This window comes from Anabrus simplex, chromosome 6 (assembly GCF_040414725.1).
Source record: "Anabrus simplex isolate iqAnaSimp1 chromosome 6, ASM4041472v1, whole genome shotgun sequence".
Lineage (NCBI taxonomy): Eukaryota > Metazoa > Arthropoda > Insecta > Orthoptera > Tettigoniidae > Anabrus > Anabrus simplex.
The window spans coordinates 174,188,608-174,210,024 of NC_090270.1; the positions used below are offsets into that span (position 1 = coordinate 174,188,608).

General features: G+C 41.2%; 1 protein-coding gene across 3 annotated transcripts in view; it reads right to left on the minus strand.

Moving 5' to 3' along the window:
- LOC136875621 (facilitated trehalose transporter Tret1) overlaps positions 1-21,417 on the minus strand; it is a 95,968-nt gene that overhangs the window by 40,124 nt on the left and 34,427 nt on the right. For all 3 annotated transcript variants that reach the window (XM_067149160.2, XM_067149158.2, XM_067149159.2), the window contains one exon: positions 1,338-1,407. In XM_067149160.2, the coding sequence (XP_067005261.2) occupies positions 1,338-1,407 (70 nt within the window). The remainder of the gene's footprint in view (positions 1-1,337; positions 1,408-21,417) is intronic.

Here is a 21,417-nt window from a genome sequence, read left to right on the forward strand (position 1 = left end):
CTGTAGTACTGCTCCAAATTCCGCTGCCAGAAGAGCTGTTCAACATGAAAAGCTTCTCTCATCATGTTCTGAATCTTCTCTGTCAATAATAATTATTATTATTCATCCTGGCCATCGACTCATTCCAGAGTGCCGTGATCCCATGTACGTATTATATTATTTATTTAACTGCATCTTCCATTGTGATATTCTCGTCACCATCAATCAACATTCAAGAGATTCTACCACGATCATCTCCACTTGGTCTGTCAACCATCGAGCCATCATTCCACGCGGTCTGTTGCCCTGTGTAGAGATATTTTCAACGTTCTCGCGCTTATAACACGATGGAGAGAAAACAACAGTATTCTCTCGTAGATTCTAGCAGATCTTAAGTCCTTCTGAGATTGAAACATCACTGCGTTTTTCAGACCAAGTGTTATCTGGTGTCCTCCGCCAGCATCACATTTCAATGGCATCGATTTTTGTTTTAATCGTTTGCCTTGATAGTCCATTTCTCACACCCATACGAGAAGAGAGAGAGAAAACAAGAGAACCTCTACAAGACGGACCTTTATGTTGTTTGTGGTAAGTCTATTTTGCCAAATGTTGTACAAATTCGTGATGACTTTCCTTTTGATTTCCTATTCGGAACTGGCTGAGCGTTATAAATTATTATTATTATTATGATTATTATTATTATTATTATTATTATTATTATTATTATTATTATTATTATCATCATTATTAGTTTAGTAGTAGTAGTGTCCGGCTGCTTCGCCAAATGCTCAGCGTTCTAGCCTTCAGTTCAGATGGCCCCGAGTTCGATTCTTGGCCGGGTCGAGGATTTCAATTTCAACTTCGTACGGTTAATTCCTCTCGTGCGGGGACTGGGTGTTGGTGTTCGCCTTAACAAACACATCTGCACACAACACATCACACTACCAAATACCACAGAAACACGCAATAGTGAACACATCCCTCCACATACTGTACGGGTGGCGTCAGGAAGGGCATCTGGCCGCTAAACTGGACCAAATCTGCATCAGTGCCGACCCCAATAAAATTTGGAAAACCTTTGGGAGATATTGGGTTCGATACCCACTGTCGAAGGCCCTGAAGATGGTTTTCTGTGGTTTCCCATTTTCACACCAGCCAAATGCTCTACCTGAATAAAGGCCATGGCCGCTTCCTTCCCACTCCAAGCCCTTTTCTATCCCATCGTCACCACAACACCTATCTGTGTCGGTGCGACGTAAAGCAAATTGAAAAAATGGGAAAAGGCCAAGAAGAGTAGTAGTAGTAGTATTTCCTACTCTTCCATCAACAATAAGAACCATATCGCATACCACACTCACCTGAGGTAGCACCGTACGGAACTTGCTGACGCCCTGGACTACTCCAGCCTCCCCCACCTGGTACTTCTTCCTGAAACAACAGACATTTATTCCTTACGAAATCTTATTTCTCTGGAATTATAATTTATTTCCTCTCGTAAAGTGCTGACAGATACTTGAATGTTCATACAGCGTATCTCACTTGGCACTGTGTGCCACAGGAAGAATAATACAAGAGTATACCTTACAATGATCAGCTTTCTCACTAGTAAGTATTATTGGATTCAGTGAAGAGTGTGGAGACACCAAGCTTTTCACCACTGAATACTAGATAAATACGCCTCATTAATGTTACAATGATTGTTACATTTTTGTCCATGACAATACAACCTATCGTCTGCTTTCAGCGTGTAACTGTCAACTGCGGAGACTGCTGCTTTGAGAGGTAATAATAATAATAATAATAATAATAATAATAATAATAATAATAATAATAATAATAATAATAATAATAATAATAATAATAATAATAATAATAACGTGTGGCCTCCGAAGAGGCCTCGTGCAGGCCTTCAGAGTTGACACCTATGGGTGACCTGCAGGTCTGTGGGGATGGGGTTCTACCTAAGATGAAATCTAATGTTTATGGCAAAAACACCCAGACCCCGAGCAAGTGAAATTGACCAAATAGGGTTAAAATTCCCTATGCGCACGGGAATCGAAGCCGAAACCCCTTGATCCAAAGGCGAGCACGCTAACCAGTTAGTATCGGAGCCAGATGTTTTAAGAAGTAAACTGCGAGATCCTCAAGAATTCGTAACAGTAAACGAGGGGGGAAAAAAGAGGTTCTGTTCCTCAGTATGTGTGAGTGTAAATGATAGAGGAAAGAAAGTGCTATGAAAGGAGGGAAATAGAAGTGTTTCCTAGACTTTGCAAATATCGTCGGGGTGAGGAAACAAGAATTGGTTAGGGGGAGAAGTCGACTTCCTTAGAAACGACACTACCATTTCTTGACAGGCATTTGGTTTCCTGCATCCAGAATGAGTACCAGGGATGACGGCCACAGAGCTAAGTATTCTATCCTACTTAACTCCGAGTTTCAGAAATGTGAAAGTATCTTCCCTTTAGTACTCTGTGGGTCTTGCGTGGCATGTATGGAGAGGGTCCTGAACGTAGCATACTATCCAGAGTTCATACTTCAAGGCCAGCAGTAAAGAATACTGCAGTCCGTGAGGAATAAAACCATACATTTAAAATTTCAGTCTTGAAATCAAGACTGTTCTTCCTCGTTATCTCCTGAATTACTTTTTCTTACAAGTTGCTTTACGTCGCACCGACACAGGCAGGTGTGGTGACGATGGAACAGGAAACGGCTAGGAGTGGGAAGGAAGCGGCCGTGTCCTTAATTAAGGTACAGCCCCAGCATTTGCCTGGTGTGAAAATAGGAAACCACGGGAAACCATCTTCAAGGCTGCCAACAGTGGAGTTCGAACCCACTATCTCCCGAATACTGGATACTGGCCGCACTTAGGTGACTGCAGCTATCGAGCTCGGTCTGAATTTCTTGCCTTATTGCAGATTCACCTTACAGATTGTTGGATATCAGCCCTATATACTAAGGATAGAAAGTACCTGATAATCTCTACCTGTAAAACCGTGGGAGTTCAGTTTATGTCACGTAGCTGTGACCTTGCATTCGGTAGATGGTGGTTTCGAATCCCACCTTCGGCAACACTGAAGATGGTTTTCCGTAGTTTCCCGTTTTCTTACTAAGCAAATACTGGGGCTGTATCTTAATTAAGATCATGGCCGCTATCTTCCAAATCCTAGTCTTTTCCCGTCCTTGCGTTACCAAACCCTTGGGTGTGTTAGCGCAACGTTAAACCACTGGCAAAAACAATCTACCTGCAAATTAGTAACTAGTAATTTTGGTGTTCTGTTGATACCAATAACCTAAACGAAAACTAAGGAAGCTAGGAGTTATACCGCAATCATAGCAACGGAGCCTCCAATTTCACGTGATATCCGAACCAGAGAGATGTGACTTTTCGTTTCAAAATTCCATAACCGATGACCTAGCTGATAGTCCCCTTTAAACAGAAAACAAATAGTACATGTGCATTGACCAGACTTCCAACTGAGAAACCGGTGATGATGTTCGAGTAACCTTTTCAATGTTATACTTTTTTCGAGGATTTCCGCATTCACAAGGTCAGCGCAGTAATCGAACACGTGGCCTCCGAGTGAGTGAGTCTTGCTATATCAAGACCGCGCGGCAGCCGTTGGAAAATAATAGCCTTATTAGGCCTATTTATTATTCAAAGTATTCTCTACTGCCTTTATTACACATTTTTGAACGTTCTGGTGGTTGTTTTATACTCCTTGAAAGGAGTCTCTCGGTTGGATGTTTTCGTTACGACGGCTTTAAAGTCTGTGTCAAATGGAAAGCTGTTTCCGTTCGCGATTCCTTTTATGAAGTACAAAAATTTGGCCTGTAGCAATGATATTTAAATTTTCTGCGGAGCGCAACGCACTGAATAGGTAGGATAACATGAAAACTTACTTTTTTTTTTTGCTAGGGGCTTTACGTCGCACCGACACAGATAGGTCTTATGGCGACGATAGGATAGGAAAGGCCTAGGAGTTGGAAGGAAGCGGCCGTGGCCTTAATTAAGGTACAGCCCCAGCATTTGCCTAGTGTGAAAATGGGAAACCACGGAAAACCATCTTCAGGGCTGCCGATAGAGGGATTCGAACCTACTATCTCCCGGATGCAAGCTCACAGCCGGGCGCCTCTACGCGCACGGCCAACTCGCCCGTGAAAACTTACTAGCCCTTTGGTTGGAGAATTCTAAAAGCACTCTCGAGTTCAAAACGCTTCGCTGTTGATATACTATACACTAACAATACTGATAAGCAATCTCTGCAGTGATACGCCTGTTACCGTGTGTAGTACTTCAGTCGTTCTGCAGTCCCCCCCCCCCCCTCGCACTTTGCGGAGAAAACATTACAATCTTCTTCCACTTTAACAGGCTGAAACTAGGAATTATTAAAACAAGCAATGTGTGCAAGCTATGTCCTCTTATCAGCTAATTGCCGAGCTCGATAGATGCAGTGCGGCCAGTATCGGGCAGTCCTGAAGATTGTTCTCCGTAGCTTCCCACTTTCACACAAGGAAAATGCTGGGACTGTACATTAATTAAGGCCACGGCCGCTTCCTTCCTACTCCCAGACCTTTCCTATCCCATCGTCACCATAAGAGCTATCTGTGTCGATGTGACGTAAAGCAAATTGTAAAAAAAACTTATCAGCTATTTCCTTTATTTTATTTTATTATTAACAACATTATTGGCGGAAATATGAAAACAAAAATCGTTCGTCGCGACTAACCGATGTGTATAGCGCCACAGCAAGTAGTGGAGACTTCGCATGTGCTGTGAGGAAGGGTAGCAGGGGTATTTTTGCCAAGGTCATGGGCACTGTTAGTTTCTTAGTGTGTAGTCAAATACTAAATTATTTTTAATTTTATAATCACGACGGACTTCTATTTAATTGTAATATTGTTCCTTTGGTGAAATTTGTGTTGTATAGTATTTAATCAAAATCTCAAAAAAGATCACTGCCGCACTTAAATGGCAAACCGTCAACCTTTACCTCTCTGACGATTTTGTAGCCTTTTTTTAGTTTTGATGTATATCCCCCCCCCCTCCCCCTGCTATATTCCTCAAACCCGGATACTTTTTTGTCAGTAAATGTTTGCCCCCCCCCCCTCACTTCTAATTCCCAGTCACCTCTACTGTGTGTCCTGTGGTCTTTCTCTGAAGAATTTACAATACCCAAACACACAAGGTCGGGAGAAACACTCTACCATGTGTCATATTTGAGTCTCTGCAAAATTCCTGTTGGATTGACTCCATTTTAAACGGGGAATTTTACATTAATAATAATAATAATAATAATAATAATAATAATAATAATAATAATAAAGTCCGCCTCTGTGGTATAGTGGTTAGTGTGATTGACTGGCACCCCCGAAGGCCCGGGTTCAATTCCCGGCTCTGTCACGAAATTTGAAAAGTAGTACAAGGGCTGGAACTGGGTCCACTCAGTTTAGGCAGGTCAACTGAGTAGAAGGGGTTCGATTACCTCCCCCCCCCCCCCCCCGTCAAGAATCCATGAAGTGGTTTTCCGTGGTTTCCCACTTCTCCTCGAGGTAAAAGCCGGTATGGTACTTAATTTAAGACCACAGCCGCTTCCTTCCCTCTTCTTTGTCTATCCTTTCAAATCTTCCCATCATCTCACAAGGCCCCTGTTCAGCATAACAGAAGAGACCGGCTGGACGAGGTACTGGTCCCCAACCCACTTGTATCCCCAACCCAAAGTCTCGCGCTCCATAACACTGCCCTTGAGGAGGTAGAGGTGGGACCCCTTGCTGATTCCTAAGGTAAAATTAACCCCGGACGGTAAACTGAGTAATAATAATAATAATAATAATAATAATAATAATAATAATAATAATAATAATACTGGTACCTTCCTTAACAATCAAATGAAGTACGAATATTGCATGTTATGTTTCGATTTTCACGAATTTTTCAGCAGTGCTATGATATCCTACCCTCAGTTTGTACATAGCCTATTGTTTATAATATAATCAAATTATGTTGTTTGCAGTAACAGTTTAACAATAATAATATTTTATAATTTAGCCTCATTCTGCCGTACGTAATAATTAGACTTCGGATTTTTAGGTGGTAATAGGTTAGAATGCAAACTGATTTGGTTAATAGGAAGTGTCGCACAACTCGCTTTTCCATACTGTAGAAAGAGTAACATACATTTTAGGAGTTCTACAGGCCGTACTCCTAATGTCTATGCAAACCTCATAGCATAACTGTTGTACATGGTAGTGTACACTTCTTATTGGCTTAAATAAGTTTGCAGTCTAACCTATCAGCACCTAAAAATCCGGGCTCTAGATAATACACAGGTTGTCCCTGAATCGCCGTCCACATCTTGAAGTTTGGTTATAACTTTTAGTTGTGCATGGCGCGCCGGTGATGTTGGTTGCATGTAACAAGGGTCACAGTTGTGGTAAAAATTATATTTTTTTAAGAGTTGTAGCTCTGTAGTAGAGTGTGTTCGTCGAAATAAACTGCTATGACCTGAATACGACTGATGAAAATACATTAAATTTCATCGAATTCAATTAATCTGGTGTATAGCAAAGTAGTGCAAAATAATGTTTTGTTAGTATAGGGTTATTCCATGACCGGGCAAGTTGGCCGTGAGATTAGGGCCGTGCAGCTATGAGCTTGCATCCGGGAGATAGTGGGTTCGAACCCCACTGTCGGCAGCTCTGAAAATGGTTTTCCGTGGTTTCCCATTCTCACACCAAGTAAATGCTGGGGCTGTATCCTAATTAAGGCCACAGCCGCTTCCTTCCCACACCTAGGCCTTTCCTTTCCCATCGTCGCCATAAGCTCTATCTGTGTCGGCGCGACTTCAAGCAAATTGCTAGCAAATTGGTTATTCCATGAAATTATTGTTTTTATTCTAATTCTCAACATCCAAAACATAAAATCAATAATAAATAGCGTGTTTGTGTCTTAGAATGCCGTACGGAGTAAGTCTTGCAGGGTACGCTGTTGCCAGATTTCTATTACCGCATGGGAAGGCTGACGATTCGGGAGTTGAATTGAATTTTATGGACACTGAGTCCCACATTTACCCACGACTCGTCTGTGTGTATAACAGGCTTTTACAAATCTTAAACCATTTCACTGTCTTAAGTAAATATGGTATCATCAAATGTTATTATTGCATATTAATTCCCCAGTCTTAGATACTGACGTTCAGTATTGTAAAGGGATCTATGCAAGGTGGTATGAGGGAAATCTGACAATGATTTTTCAATGTTAATTTTAGCTAAATATTACATTTATAATGCAAGGAATATCCACAATGAAATTATTGAACAGTACACCGTAATCCCTTTTCTACAATACCGTCATACTGTATTTGTTTTGTTTCACTTTAATTTTCATTCCCTTTCGCAGGTGCTCTTAAAACACGCTGTTTTTGATGCTCTATCCTAATCTTATAATTGGTTCTTTCAGAACATCTTGATGATTTGCGAACTTCCCCAATTGTATTACTCACATTCATTATGTTCCATAAGAGTTAAAACTATTGCCTTTCTTTCCCTCACAGCCTGCAAGTATTGCTTCATCTTCCATTATTGTTTCTTCTTGGTGGATTAACGGTGCACTAACTCGGATAGCCGATTTTTGGCAACGATGGGATTGGAAACGGCTAGGACGGAGATGGAATCGGTCGTGACCTTAATTAACGAAAAGCTCGAGCTGAAGTGAAAATGGTGGATTCGAACCCACCATCTCTCGAATGGAATATCATAGTGTAAGACCGTAGTCAACTCACTCTGTCTTCCACATTTTACTGTATATTTAATAAATATTCAAGGTAAAATGTTAAAAGATTCGCCTGGTGTGAAAATGGGGAGGCATAGAAAACCATCTTCTGGGCTGCCGATGGTGGAATTCGATCCCACTATTTCCTGAAAGTAATATCACCACTGCACGACTCTAACCGAACGCCCAACTCGCAGGTGTTACAGATGAAAATACTTGAGTAAAGGTTCTGCAAACCTCCTGTAAGAATGGCATCTCCTGTATGCATTGCCTGTATCTTGTTTAACTAAATATTCGTAACCTGTATCGGTACTGACGTTGGAGCAAGATGAAATGAACGCCCGGTTTCATTTCCTGCTCTGTGAGCATCAGCCCATCCTTAAAGCTATTGTGCTGGAGTTTCTCCTAAAAATAAATTCAGGTTATCCTTATTATATTTCACACTTCCATTACCCAAACAAATGCATATATATTAACGGTACGGTACGAGTACTGGAAACAGAAAGTGGATGCCCATTAAACTGCCATACTGCAGTTTAAGGTTGAAATGCCTTATAGAAGAGGCTTCTTCTTGCTAATATCACAGATTTTTCTTGCGCCCAGATCTTGCATCTGGGATACTGAAACGCCTCTCCCTTTTGACCTGTTTTCCTCTTCTTTCCATCCTCTACTTGGTGGACAGGAAGCAAAGGCTGGTTTCCGAACCCTGTGTGATCCTCTTCCTGTCTTTGAGTGTAAGAATTTGAAGTTTCCTACAGTAGACCATATACGAGGGGCGTACAATATTGTTTTATTCTTTATTTTTTGTACGTCCGGGTATGGTTCACATTTCACCTTTGAAGGTGGTGACGTGTAACTAGTGTCTTGTTCCACCGTTTGGTAGCAGCACATGCACAGGGGCCAACGAATGCACTCGTCGTAGCCATTTCATAACAACACTGTCAGCGTAGGAGCAGACAACATGGAAAGCAACCATCAGGGACAGCGCTATACGACTTCGTTCCTATGGAAATAAGGCGTGACCACTGCAGACATTCATCGGCGCTTTTTGGTAGTCTGTTGAGAACATGCGCCGTCACGGAAAAGAGTTTACACCTGGGTGGAAGGTTGGAAAATAGGGCGCACATCGGTGGACAAGGGAACCAGTTCTGGAAGGAATGTGACAGTATCGACACCAGCCAACATTTCCCAGGACGAACAGGCCATCCAGACAAACAAATGCGTCACATTTATGGAAATGTAGGCAGTCACGGGAATCAGCGGATCGTGTACGGCCGCTTACAGTTGGGGAAGGTGTCATCCTCTTGGGTGCCTAGACTCTTGTCTGCAGATGAAAAGCAAAGGCGTGTGAATGTGTGCAGAGAACCTTTGCAACGCCATGATCAAGATCCAGCCGACTTCATGGCTAGTCTTGTGACTGGTGATGAGACATGGCTCCATTACCATGAGCCACAAACGAAACAACAATCGATGCAATGGAAGCATAGGGGCAGTCCACCGCCAAGGAAATGTGATTATCACCTGTTCGGGAACACGAGAAACCTCGGTGTGGTCGCCGTTTTGCGGATTTTGCTGAACTGGACATAGCTGTCAAGGCACGAAGCACTCCGAAAGAATGGTTTGAGGAAGGTCTGGAGAGACTGACACATCAATGGCAAAAGTGCATTCAGTTACAAGGAGATTATGTTGAGAAAGTGGACGTAACAACTGATGTGTAATGTACTTCATTCGGGTAGAAAAATGTAAAACAATATAATACGCCCTTCGCATATAAATATATATACTAGCAGTTACCCGTGGCTTCGCTCGCGTGGATTTCGTCATCTGATAAAAATAATAGTTCCTCGGTACTGTACTAAGACATTATCTGAAAATCCCTAAAGTATAAAAACTCACCGAAGAACTGAGTTTCATTTACCCCAGAAAGTCTTTATAAACCACGTTTGTTGTATTGCCTTTTGGGCTCTAAGATGTGACTTAGAACTGTTGGTGTGAGAAATAGTTTTCTCTCAAGTCGAAAAGAAAATGTTTATTTTTAAAGGAGATTCCAAATGCTTATTTCCACGTCAGTAACATCTTCAGTTTCTGAGATATAAGTATCCCCATAAAAATAATTCAACTCCTTTATCAGTCCTACCCCCACCCCCAATCCACACAACTAGATTTTACGAAAACAAAAAAATACATATTCCTTTATTTTTTTAAGGAGATTCCAAATACCAATGTTCACGTTTATAACATCTTCAGTTTTTGAGATGCAAGTATCCTCGTAGAAAATAATTCAACTAATGTCTCAGTTATTCCCCCTATGTGGAATTTCCGAAAATAAAAGAATCGTGTTTATTTCTAAAGGAGATTCCAAGTACCAATTTTCACGTCAAGGAGAACTGCTTAGGATCAAACGCCATAACATCATCAGAAACCTGATTGCTAATGCTCTTCGTCTCAAAAATCTAGAAGTGTACGAAGAAGTCCACTGCCTCGCCGAAGGAGGCAGCACTCGCAGGATTGATATTATAGCGATTGACAGTCGGAGGAACGAAGCAGAAATTATTGATCCTACGGTACGCTTTGAATCTTCAGCCTCTCAGCCGACTGACGTAGACAATGAGAAAAAGGATATCTATAATCCAACCATCCCTTTCTTTCTTGAGTCGTATAACCTTAAAAAAATTACGGTGACTGGACTTTTCTTTGGTGCGAGGGGAACAATTCCTAAATCTTTCGTCACATGGCGACAAAAATATAAACTAGCGAAAAGCCTACAAGATGAGATAGTCGTCTCACTTATCGAATACTCCGTTTCGATTCTTCGTCACCATGTATATGGAGTTCATGCCATTTAACACGGTTAATTGTAACCTAACATTTTTTTAAACATTAATCATTTTTATCTTCTCTCAAAATTGTTATTGTGTATTATTCTGTGTCTTATGGCAAATCTAGGGTGTCCTGGATAAGACTAAAAAAAATATACAAAGAATTCAACTAATTTTTCAATTCTTTCATCCCCTTATGTGGATTTTCCGAAAACAGAAAATACGCATTTCTTCAGTTTTAAAGGAGACTCCAAATACCAATTTTCACGTCTGTAAAATATTCAATTTTTGAGAGAAATCCACTTCCTTTTCAGACCTTTTTACCCCCTCTCTTAAGTGTTTTTTTCCAGAAACAAAAAATGTGTGGTTCTTTATTTTTAAAAGAGATTAAAAATAACAATTTTCACGTCTGTAACGTGTGAAGCGTTGATATGTGCTATCGATATGCTCATTTTAAAAATTCACCTCATTTTTCAGTTCCCCTTAAGCGAATTTTCCGAAAACAAATTACCTGTGTTTCTCTACTTTCACAGGATATTCCAAATACCAAATACCAAAATACTGTAGATATATATAGTTTTTAAAAAACTCACCCCCTTTGTCAATGCCGTTCACCTCTATTAAACTGGTTTTTCCAAAAATAAAAAAATGTTTATTTTCAAAGAAGATTCCAAATACCAATTTTAGCGTCTGTAACATCTTCAGTTTTTAAGATATAAGTATCCTTGTAAAAAGTATTCGAACTCTTTTTAACCTCTTTTCACCGCACCCCCCTTAAAAGAAATTTCCTGAAACAATCCAAAATTTCATTTCTTTATGTCCAGTAGTTTTGGCTCGGTGATGATGAATCAGTCAGTCAGTCAGTCATGACAGCCATTTTATATACTGTACGATCCCGCACGTATGTGTGTCTTACCCTAGTTTTCTTTCCCAAAGAGTAAGTCATAATATGTTTACCATACCGATTGGGAACGAACTTTGACTTAAACGGCATTCAGAGTGTCACAGTTCATCTCAGCTATCCCAAAGACTACGAATTCGTCACTAATATCGTCATTTGCGGATTTTTAAGTTTCGCCCCCTTCCTTTAGGGGTGCTAGGTGTTTCTTGCCCCTACAGTAATTTTTCCAGATAGTAAGTTATATGAGTATCATATTTGGTTGAGAGCTATGCTGGAACATACAAACATTCACCCGTAATCTCTGTAATACGCAACATTTTCTCGCCTTCTCGCCGCTTGTGCCATGGGGACAGAACTTGGACTTTTCATTTTTATATAATTACTAGCAACATACCCGTGCTTCGCTACGGTATTGTACTGAAATTTATAATAGAATGCTTATTGTTTTAGATATATAATCCGCCGAAATTCGCGATCTGACTCGTTTTCTGCGAGAATCCACCAAAATTCCCGATCTGACTCGTTTTCTATTAGATTACGGCAAGTTTTCTCCCATTTTTCAATCTTCCTTTCCAGCAATCGATTTCGTACTTCCCGGGCTAGGCTCAGGTATTCCTCCCGGTCAGTTGGGTCCGTAAATCTTTGCCATCTTTTCCTATAATCATTTTAATATGTATAAAATCCTTCAGGAGATCCGGCGTGGTGTCATATTGGGTGCTTCGGCGGCGCTGAACCCGCGGCCGGACTGCATTCTTAGTCATTACCCGTCCAGGAGCCGTTTCCAGCGCGATCCGCACATTTGACGACGGTCCGGAACATTATTATTATTATTATTATTAGTAGTATAATTGGACAGTTCTGCGGCACCTCCGCCGCCGCACGCCTCCGCCCGCCTCCTCCTCCGCCGCCGCCTCCGCCTCCGCCGCCGCCCGCGGGAAATTTGAATTTTGGCGGGAAATTTGAATTTTGGCGCGAGATTTGAATTTGTAAACAAAGCCACGTGCTTTTTGACAGCTGTCATCGACAACAACGCATCGCTAACCTCACTGCTGCCATCTTGACGGGCCTAAACCTCACTAGTGCCAACTTAACCTAACTAGCATGAGGTAAACAAAGCCACGTGTTTTTTGACAGCCACGTGCTTTTTGACAGACAACAACGCATCGCTAACCTCAGTACTGCCATCTTGACGGGCCTAAACCTCAGTAGTGCCAACTTAACCTAACTAGCATGAGGTAAACAAAGCCACGTGCTTTTTGACAGCCACGTGCTTTTCGACAGATTTGTAAACAAAGCCACGTGCTTTTTGACAGACAACAACGCATCGCTAACCTCAGTACTGCCATCTTGACGGGCCTAAACCGCAGTAGTACCAACTTAACCTAACTAGCGCGAGATAAACAAAGCCACGTGCTTTTTGACAGCCACGTGCTTTTTTGACAGATGTCATCCGCCATCTTTAAACTACAGAGCACCGTGCTGCCCTCTTTCGTCACCTGTCATCGGCAGTGCTGCCATCTTGACGGGCCTAAACCTTAGTGCTACCAACTTAACCTCACTAGCTCGAGATAAACAAATCCACGTGCTTTTTGACAGCCACGTGCTTTTTTGATAGCTGTCATCCGCCATCTTTAATCTATAGAGCACAGTGCTGCCCTCTTTAGCTACTTACCTTTGAAATGTGGTGGCGGATAATTTGAAAAATGCTTTTCGACAAGCAGCCATCTTTAATCCAGAGAGAACAGTGCTGCCCTCTATGTGGTGGCGGCAAATTGAAAAATTCCACGTGCTCTTGTTTGAAAACAAACTCACGTGCTTTTTTGACAGCTGTCATCTGCCATCTTTAATCTATAGAGCACAGTGCTGCCCTCTTTAGTTTGAAATGTGGTGGTGGTAAATTCCACGTGCTCTTGTTTGGAAACAAAGCCATGTGCTTTTTTGACAGCTGTCATCCGCCATCTTTAATCAACAGAGCACTGTGCTACTATCAGGCGGGCAATTTCATCACCTGTCATCCGCCATCTTTAATCCACAGAACACCATGCTGCCCTCTTTGTGGCTACTACCTTAAGCACGTAGTAGCGGGCAATTTGAAAAGTTCTGTTAGCTATCATCCGCCATCTTTAATCAAGAGAGCACTGTGCTGCCATCTTTAGCTAGATACCTTTGAAATGTGGTGGCGGCAAATTGAAAAATTCCACGTGCTCTTGTTTGGAAACAAACTCACGTGCTTTTTCGACAGCTACCATCCGCCATCTTTAATCAACAGAACATAGTGCTACCCTCTTTAGTTTGAAATGTGATGGCGGCAAATTCCACGTGCTCTTGTTTGGTAAACATAGCCATGTGCTTTTTTGACAGCTGTCATCCGCCATCTTTAATACAGAGAGCACCGTGCTGCCCTCTTTATCGTAGTAGATGTAAATTCGTCACCTGTCATCCGCAGTGCTGCCATCTTTAGCTAGATACCTTTGAAAAGTGGTGGCGGATAATTTAAAAAGAAAAATTCTACAGCAGCCCTCTCTCGACGCTAATTGCATAAGATGGCGGCTATACATGACTCCTTAAGGGTGCTTACGCAAGATGGCTGCTATACACAGGTTCTTATGAGACGCCCTTGGGATGCTTGCGCAAGATGGCAGTTATACATGGCTCCTTATGAGATGCCCTAGGGATGCTTGCGCAAGATAGCGGCTGCTCTTATGGGACGGCTTAAGGGTCCTTGCACAAGATAGCTTGAGACGCCCTAAGGATGCTTGCGCAAGATGGCGGACACAAGATGGCGGCTATACACAACTCCTTATGAGACGCTTTAAGGGTGCTTGCGCAAGATGGTTGCTACTCTTAGCTTAGAGGCTAACGTGTCGTGATAGATCGATTCATTAAATTTACGGCTTAAATGCAAAATGTTAAATATATCGAAAACGGTGCACCGTAGAGCAAAACGGACAAAATTTTTCTGCCTAATACCTAGGTTCGCAGTATGAGGAACAAGAAAATCATAGTCTAATGATGGGATCAACGGTTCGGTTCCTAATTAGGCCCTTTGGCATTTGCTCTGTTTTAGCTTGTATTGAAGCGAGTCTTCGTAACATGATCAGGTCTAGCTATGGTAGAGAGTATAACGTACCGTGCAGGTTCGATTCATTAAATTTGGAGGCTTAAATGCAAAATGTTAAATATCTCGAAAACGATGCATCGTAGAGCAAAACGGACAAAATTTTTCCGCCTAATACGTAGGTTCGTAGTATCAGGAACAAGAAAAAACATAGTCTAATGATGAGATCAACGGTTCGATTCCTACTTAAGCCCTTTGCCATTCGCAGCTATCTATTTCTACAAGATGGTGGCTGCTCTTATGAGAAACAAGATGCCTTGAGACGTCCTAGGGATGCTTACGCAAGATGGCAGACACAAAATGGTGACTATACATAGCTCCTTATGAGACGGCCTAGGGGTGCTCGCACAAGATGGCGGCTACTCTTATGAAGAAAGCTAGCTTAGAGGCTACTGCGCAAGATAACAGCTGCTGTTATGCATGTGGTGGAGGGCAATTTGAAATTCTATGTGCTTAATCAACAGAGCACCCTGCTGCCCTCTTTAGCTGAAATGTGGTGGTGGATAATTTGAAAAATTCTTTTGACAGCTATCATCTTTAAACAAAGGCGACTATACATAGGCTGTTAAGGCCTTATCATTCTCCTCCTCCTCCTCCTCCTCCTCCTCCTCCTCCTCCCCCTCCTCCTCCTTCTCTACCTCCTCCTCCGCCTCTTATGTCAAGGCATAGCTTTATATCGAACAAGTTTAAACCTGCATCGCGAAGGCAAGCGTGTGCAGCGATAACATTATTGTGCATGTTTAGACTTTCGAAACATAAGAAGAGTAGAATCAAACGCTGTACTCGATACGACATGTGATCAGAACATTGATTGATGCGTTCAGAAAACAAAATAAGTGATCAAGACTAGAATCGAACAATGTACTCAATACATCATGTGTTTAGAATATGTCAGGGGATACGCTTGTTCTAAGAAGATCAGATTGAAACATAACAAGACTAGAATAGAACACTGTAATCGATGTTGTTAACTTCAACATGTGATCAGAACATTGATTGATGTGTTCAGAACACAAAATAAGTGATCATGACTAGAATCGAACACTGTACTCGATACAACATGTGATCAGAACATTGATCGATGTGTTCAGAACACGAAATAAGTGATCAAGACTAGAATCGAACACTGTACTCAATACAACATGTGTTTAGAACATGTTAGGGGGTACCCTTGTTCTAAGAAGATCAGAATGAAACATAACAAGACTAGAATCGAACACTGTAATCGATGTTGTTAACCTCAACATATGATCAGAACATTGTTTGATGTGTTCAGAGCAAAAGTACAATTTTGATGATTTGCGCAGCTAACTCGCTCGGTAAACGATATAGCCAAAGTATATCTTCAAATTATTTACCTTCCATCATTCGTCTTGTGTGTAAAAATCAGTCGAACAAGTTATCGCATAAACATGGCTGAAAAAAAATCGTGATAGGGTATGGAACCCAGGGGTTACATCTTATCAGAAGGGCAAAAAGGATGAAAGGACTCTTCCTCCTCCTTACCGCACATTCCTTGGCTAAAGGGCTAATAGGCTAAAGGGCTAATGAGCTAAAGGGCTAAAGGGCTAATGGGCTAAAGGGCTAAAGGGCTAAAGGCGCAACAACCTCATCGATCGCTATCAGCAAGAACGCTTGTACTTTGTTAAGTGTAGAAAATTAATCTTTATTGGTAAATGGTTTTATGTTCAGAACAAGGAATGGAACCTAGGGGTTACGTCTTACCTAATAAAATCCCCGAGGTGCGATGAGTTACGTTTTTCGAACTAGTGTTTGGAACACTGAACTTTTCAAGATGGCAAGAGTGAGGTTAGCAATGTTCTGTTGTTGGATTTTAAATTCCGCGCTACAACATGCATAAGGTGGCAGCCCTTGAGGTTTACTCCCGTAAAGATGGCAAGAGTGAGGTTAGCAATGTTCCGTTGTTGGATTTTTAAAATTCCCCGCTATAACATGCAAAAGGTGGCAGCCTTGAGGTTTACCGCCGTAAAGATGGCAGCAGTGAGGTTAGCGACGCTCCATTGTCCTTCAAAGTGAGGTTAGGGTTCGTCAAGAAGACAGCTGTCAAAAAAGCACGTCGCTATGTTTACCAAACAAGAGCACGTGGTCGTGACGTCACGGTCACATAGTATGCTGCCTCAGCATGCAAAGTTCAATGTCTACACCTACGTAGTTAACACTCTGCTATGTTCACAAGATTTTTATACATCACTATTCTTTATGTTTTAAGTTCATTCACATAGGCTATGCTAAGATAGCAGCACAAACACATGCGAACTTTGTACATTCTAATGGAATAAGTTTAGTACTGTGTGCGTCATGGATACATGATGTGTGCACGCATTTAATCTTGACTATACGTAATGCTACTGCTTTGTTTACAAGATTTTTATACATTGCTATTCTTTATGCTTTAAGTTCGTGCACGCACAAGCGATACTCGTACGCTCTAGCAGGAGAAGTTTAGTACGATATTCGATACATACATTATCGATAGGTGATGTGTACACGCTTTAGAACATAGCTCATCTTTATGCTTTAAGTTCGTGCACATGGGTTAGGGATACACAAAAGCGATTGCTACATGCTCTAGCGGAAGAAGTCTAGTACGATAGTAGATGCATGTAAAATCGATAGGTTATGCTAAGATAGCAGCACACTTACATGATTTTAGCACAATCTAGTGGGAAAAGTTTAGTATGATAGTCGTTTCGTGCAAAATCATTAGGTAATGTGTAAACGCTTCGAAACAAGGCTATTCTTTGTACTTTAAGTTCATGCGTACAGGTTATGCTAAGATAGCGGCACAATCTAGCGCAAGAAGTTTAGTACGTTAGTCGATGTATGTAAAATCGATAAGTAATGAGTACACGCTTTAAAACATGGTTATTCTTCGTACTTTCAGTTCATGCATCTTAGTTATGCTAAGATAGCAGCACAATCTAGCGGAAGAAGTTTAGTACGATATTTGTTGAATGCAAATCGATAGGTGATGTGTACACACTTTGAATCATGGCTATTCTTTTTACTTTAAGGTCATGCGTATAGGTTATGCTAGGATAGCAGCACAATCTAGCGGGAGGAGATTAGTACGAGTGTCAATGCATGCAAAATCCATAGGTAATGTGTACATGCTTTGAAACATGGCTATTCTTTGTACTTTTAAGTTCATGTGTATAAGTTATGCTAAGATGCCAGCACAATCTAGCGGAAGAAGTTTAGTACGAGAGTCAATGCATGCAAAATCGATAGGTAATGTGTACACGCTTTGAAACATGGCTATTCTTTGTACCTTAAGGCCATGCGTATAGGTTATGCTAAGATACCAGCACAATCTAGCGGAAGAAGTTTAGTACGAGAGTCGATGCTTGTAAAATCGATAGGTATTGTGTACACACTTTGAAACATGGCTATTCTTTTTACTTTAAGGTCATGCGTATTGGTTATGCTAAGATAGCAGCACGATCTAGCGGAAGGAGTTTAGTACGAGAGTCAATACATACAAATTCGATAGTTGATGTGTACACGCTTTGAAACATGACTAATCATTGTACTTTAAGTTCATTGGTATAGGTTATGCTAAGATAGCAGCACAATCTAGCGGAATAAATTTAGTACGAGATTTGATGCATGCAAAATCAATAAGTAATGTGTACACGCTTTGAAACATGGCTATTCTTTGTACTTTAAGTTCATGCGTACAGGTTATGCTAAGATAGCAGCACAACCTAGCGGAAGAAGTTTAGTACAATATTTGTTGCATGCAAAGTCGATAGGTAATGTGTACACACTTTGAAACATGGCTATTCTTTTTACTTTAAGGTCATGCGTATTGGTTATGCTAAGATAGCAGCACGATCTAGCGGAAGGAGTTTAGTATGAGAGTCAATACATGCAAATTCGATAGTTGATGTGTACACGCTTTGAAACATGGCTATTCTTTGTACTTTTAAGTTCATGTGTATAAGTTATGCTAAGATACCAGCACAATCTAGCGGACGAAGTTCAGTACGAGATTCGATGCATGCAAAATCTATAGGTGATGTGTACACACCTTTTTACTTTAAGGTCATGCGTACAGGTTGTGTTAAGATAGCAGCACAATCTAGCGGAAGGAGTTTAGTACGATATTTGATACATGCAAAATCAATAAGTAATGTGTACACGCTTTGAAACATGGCTATTCTTTCTACTTTTAAGTTCATGTGTATAAGTTATGCTAAGATAGCAGTACAATCTAGAGGAAGAAGTTTAGTACGATATTTGTTGCATGCAAAATCAATAAGTAATGTGTACACGCTTTGAGACATAGCTATTCTCTGTACTTTAAGTTCATGCGTATAAGTTATGCTAAGATAGCAGCACAATCTACCTGCAGAAGTTTAGTACGAGAGTCGATACATGCAAAGTCGATAGGTAATGTGTACACGCTTTAAAACATGGTTATTCTTCGTACTTTCAGTTCATGCATCTTAGTCATGCTAAGATAGCAGCACAATCTAGCGGAAGAAGTTTAGTACGAGAGTCGATGCGTGCAAAATCGATAGGTAATGTGTACACGCTTTGTAACATGGCTATTCATTGTACTTTAAAGTCATGCTAAGATAGCAGCACGATCTAGCGGATGAAGTTTATTTCGATGGTCGATGTATGTAAAATCGATAGGTGATGTGTACACGCTTTGAAACATAGCAATTCATACTGCTGCTCTGTTCCCAAGACTTTTAAGAATAGCTAATCCTAATGCTGCTCTTAGCGACGTCGAGCTAAGGATTGATTACGTGACCGTGACGTCACGACCACGTGCTCTTGTTTGGTAAACATAGCCACGTGCTTTTTTGACAGCTGTCTTCTTGACGAACCCTAACCTCACTTTGAAGGACAATGGAGCGTCGCTAACTTCACTGCTGCCATCTTTACGGCGGTAAACCTCAAGGCTGCCACCTTTTGCATGTTATAGCGGGGAATTTTAAAAATCCAACAACGGAACATTGCTAACCTCACTCTTGCCATCTTTACGGGAGTAAACCTCAAGGGCTGCCACCTTATGCATGTTGTAGCGCGGAATTTAAAATCCAACAACAGAACATTGCTAACCTCACTCTTGCCATCTTGAAAAGTTCAGTGTTCCAAACACTAGTTCGAAAAACGTAACTCATCGCACCTCGGGGATTTTATTAGGTAAGACGTAACCCCTAGGTTCCATTCCTTGTTCTGAACATAAAACCATTTACCAATAAAGATTAATTTTCTACACTTAACAAAGTACAAGCGTTCTTGCTGATAGCGATCGATGAGGTTGTTGCGCCTTTAGCCCTTTAGCCCTTTAGCCCATTAGCCCTTTAGCCCTTTAGCTCATTAGCCCTTTAGCCTATTAGCCCTTTAGCCAAGGAATGTGCGGTAAGGAGGAGGAAGAGTCCTTTCATCCTTTTTGCCCTTCTGATAAGATGTAACCCCTGGGTTCCATACCCTATCACGATTTTTTTTCAGCCATGTTTATGCGATAACTTGTTCGACTGATTTTTACACACAAGACGAATGATGGAAGGTAAATAATTTGAAGATATACTTTGGCTATATCGTTTACCGAGCGAGTTAGCTGCGCAAATCATCAAAATTGTACTTTTGCTCTGAACACATCAAACAATGTTCTGATCATATGTTGAGGTTAACAACATCGATTACAGTGTTCGATTCTAGTCTTGTTATGTTTCATTCTGATCTTCTTAGAACAAGGGTACCCCCTAACATGTTCTAAACACATGTTGTATTGAGTACAGTGTTCGATTCTAGTCTTGATCACTTATTTCGTGTTCTGAACACATCGATCAATGTTCTGATCACATGTTGTATCGAGTACAGTGTTCGATTCTAGTCATGATCACTTATTTTGTGTTCTGAACACATCAATCAATGTTCTGATCACATGTTGAAGTTAACAACATCGATTACAGTGTTCTATTCTAGTCTTGTTATGTTTCAATCTGATCTTCTTAGAACAAGCGTATCCCCTGACATATTCTAAACACATGATATATTGAGTACATTGTTCGATTCTAGTCTTGATCACTTATTTTGTTTTCTGAACGCATCAATCAATGTTCTGATCACATGTCGTATCGAGTACAGCGTTTGATTCTACTCTTCTTATGTTTCGAAAGTCTAAACATGCACAATAATGTTATCGCTGCACACGCTTGCCTTCGCGATGCAGGTTTAAACTTGTTCGATATAAAGCTATGCCTTGACATAAGAGGCGGAGGAGGAGGTAGAGAAGGAGGAGGAGGGGGAGGAGGAGGAGGAGGAGGAGGAGGAGGAGGAGGAGGAGGAGGAGGAGGAGAATGATAAGGCCTTAACAGCCTATGTATAGTCGCCTTTGTTTAAAGATGATAGCTGTCAAAAGAATTTTTCAAATTATCCACCACCACATTTCAGCTAAAGAGGGCAGCAGGGTGCTCTGTTGATTAAGCACATAGAATTTCAAATTGCCCTCCACCACATGCATAACAGCAGCTGTTATCTTGCGCAGTAGCCTCTAAGCTAGCTTTCTTCATAAGAGTAGCCGCCATCTTGTGCGAGCACCCCTAGGCCGTCTCATAAGGAGCTATGTATAGTCACCATTTTGTGTCTGCCATCTTGCGTAAGCATCCCTAGGACGTCTCAAGGCATCTTGTTTCTCATAAGAGCAGCCACCATCTTGTAGAAATAGATAGCTGCGAATGGCAAAGGGCTTAAGTAGGAATCGAACCGTTGATCTCATCATTAGACTATGTTTTTTCTTGTTCCTGATACTACGAACCTACGTATTAGGCGGAAAAATTTTGTCCGTTTT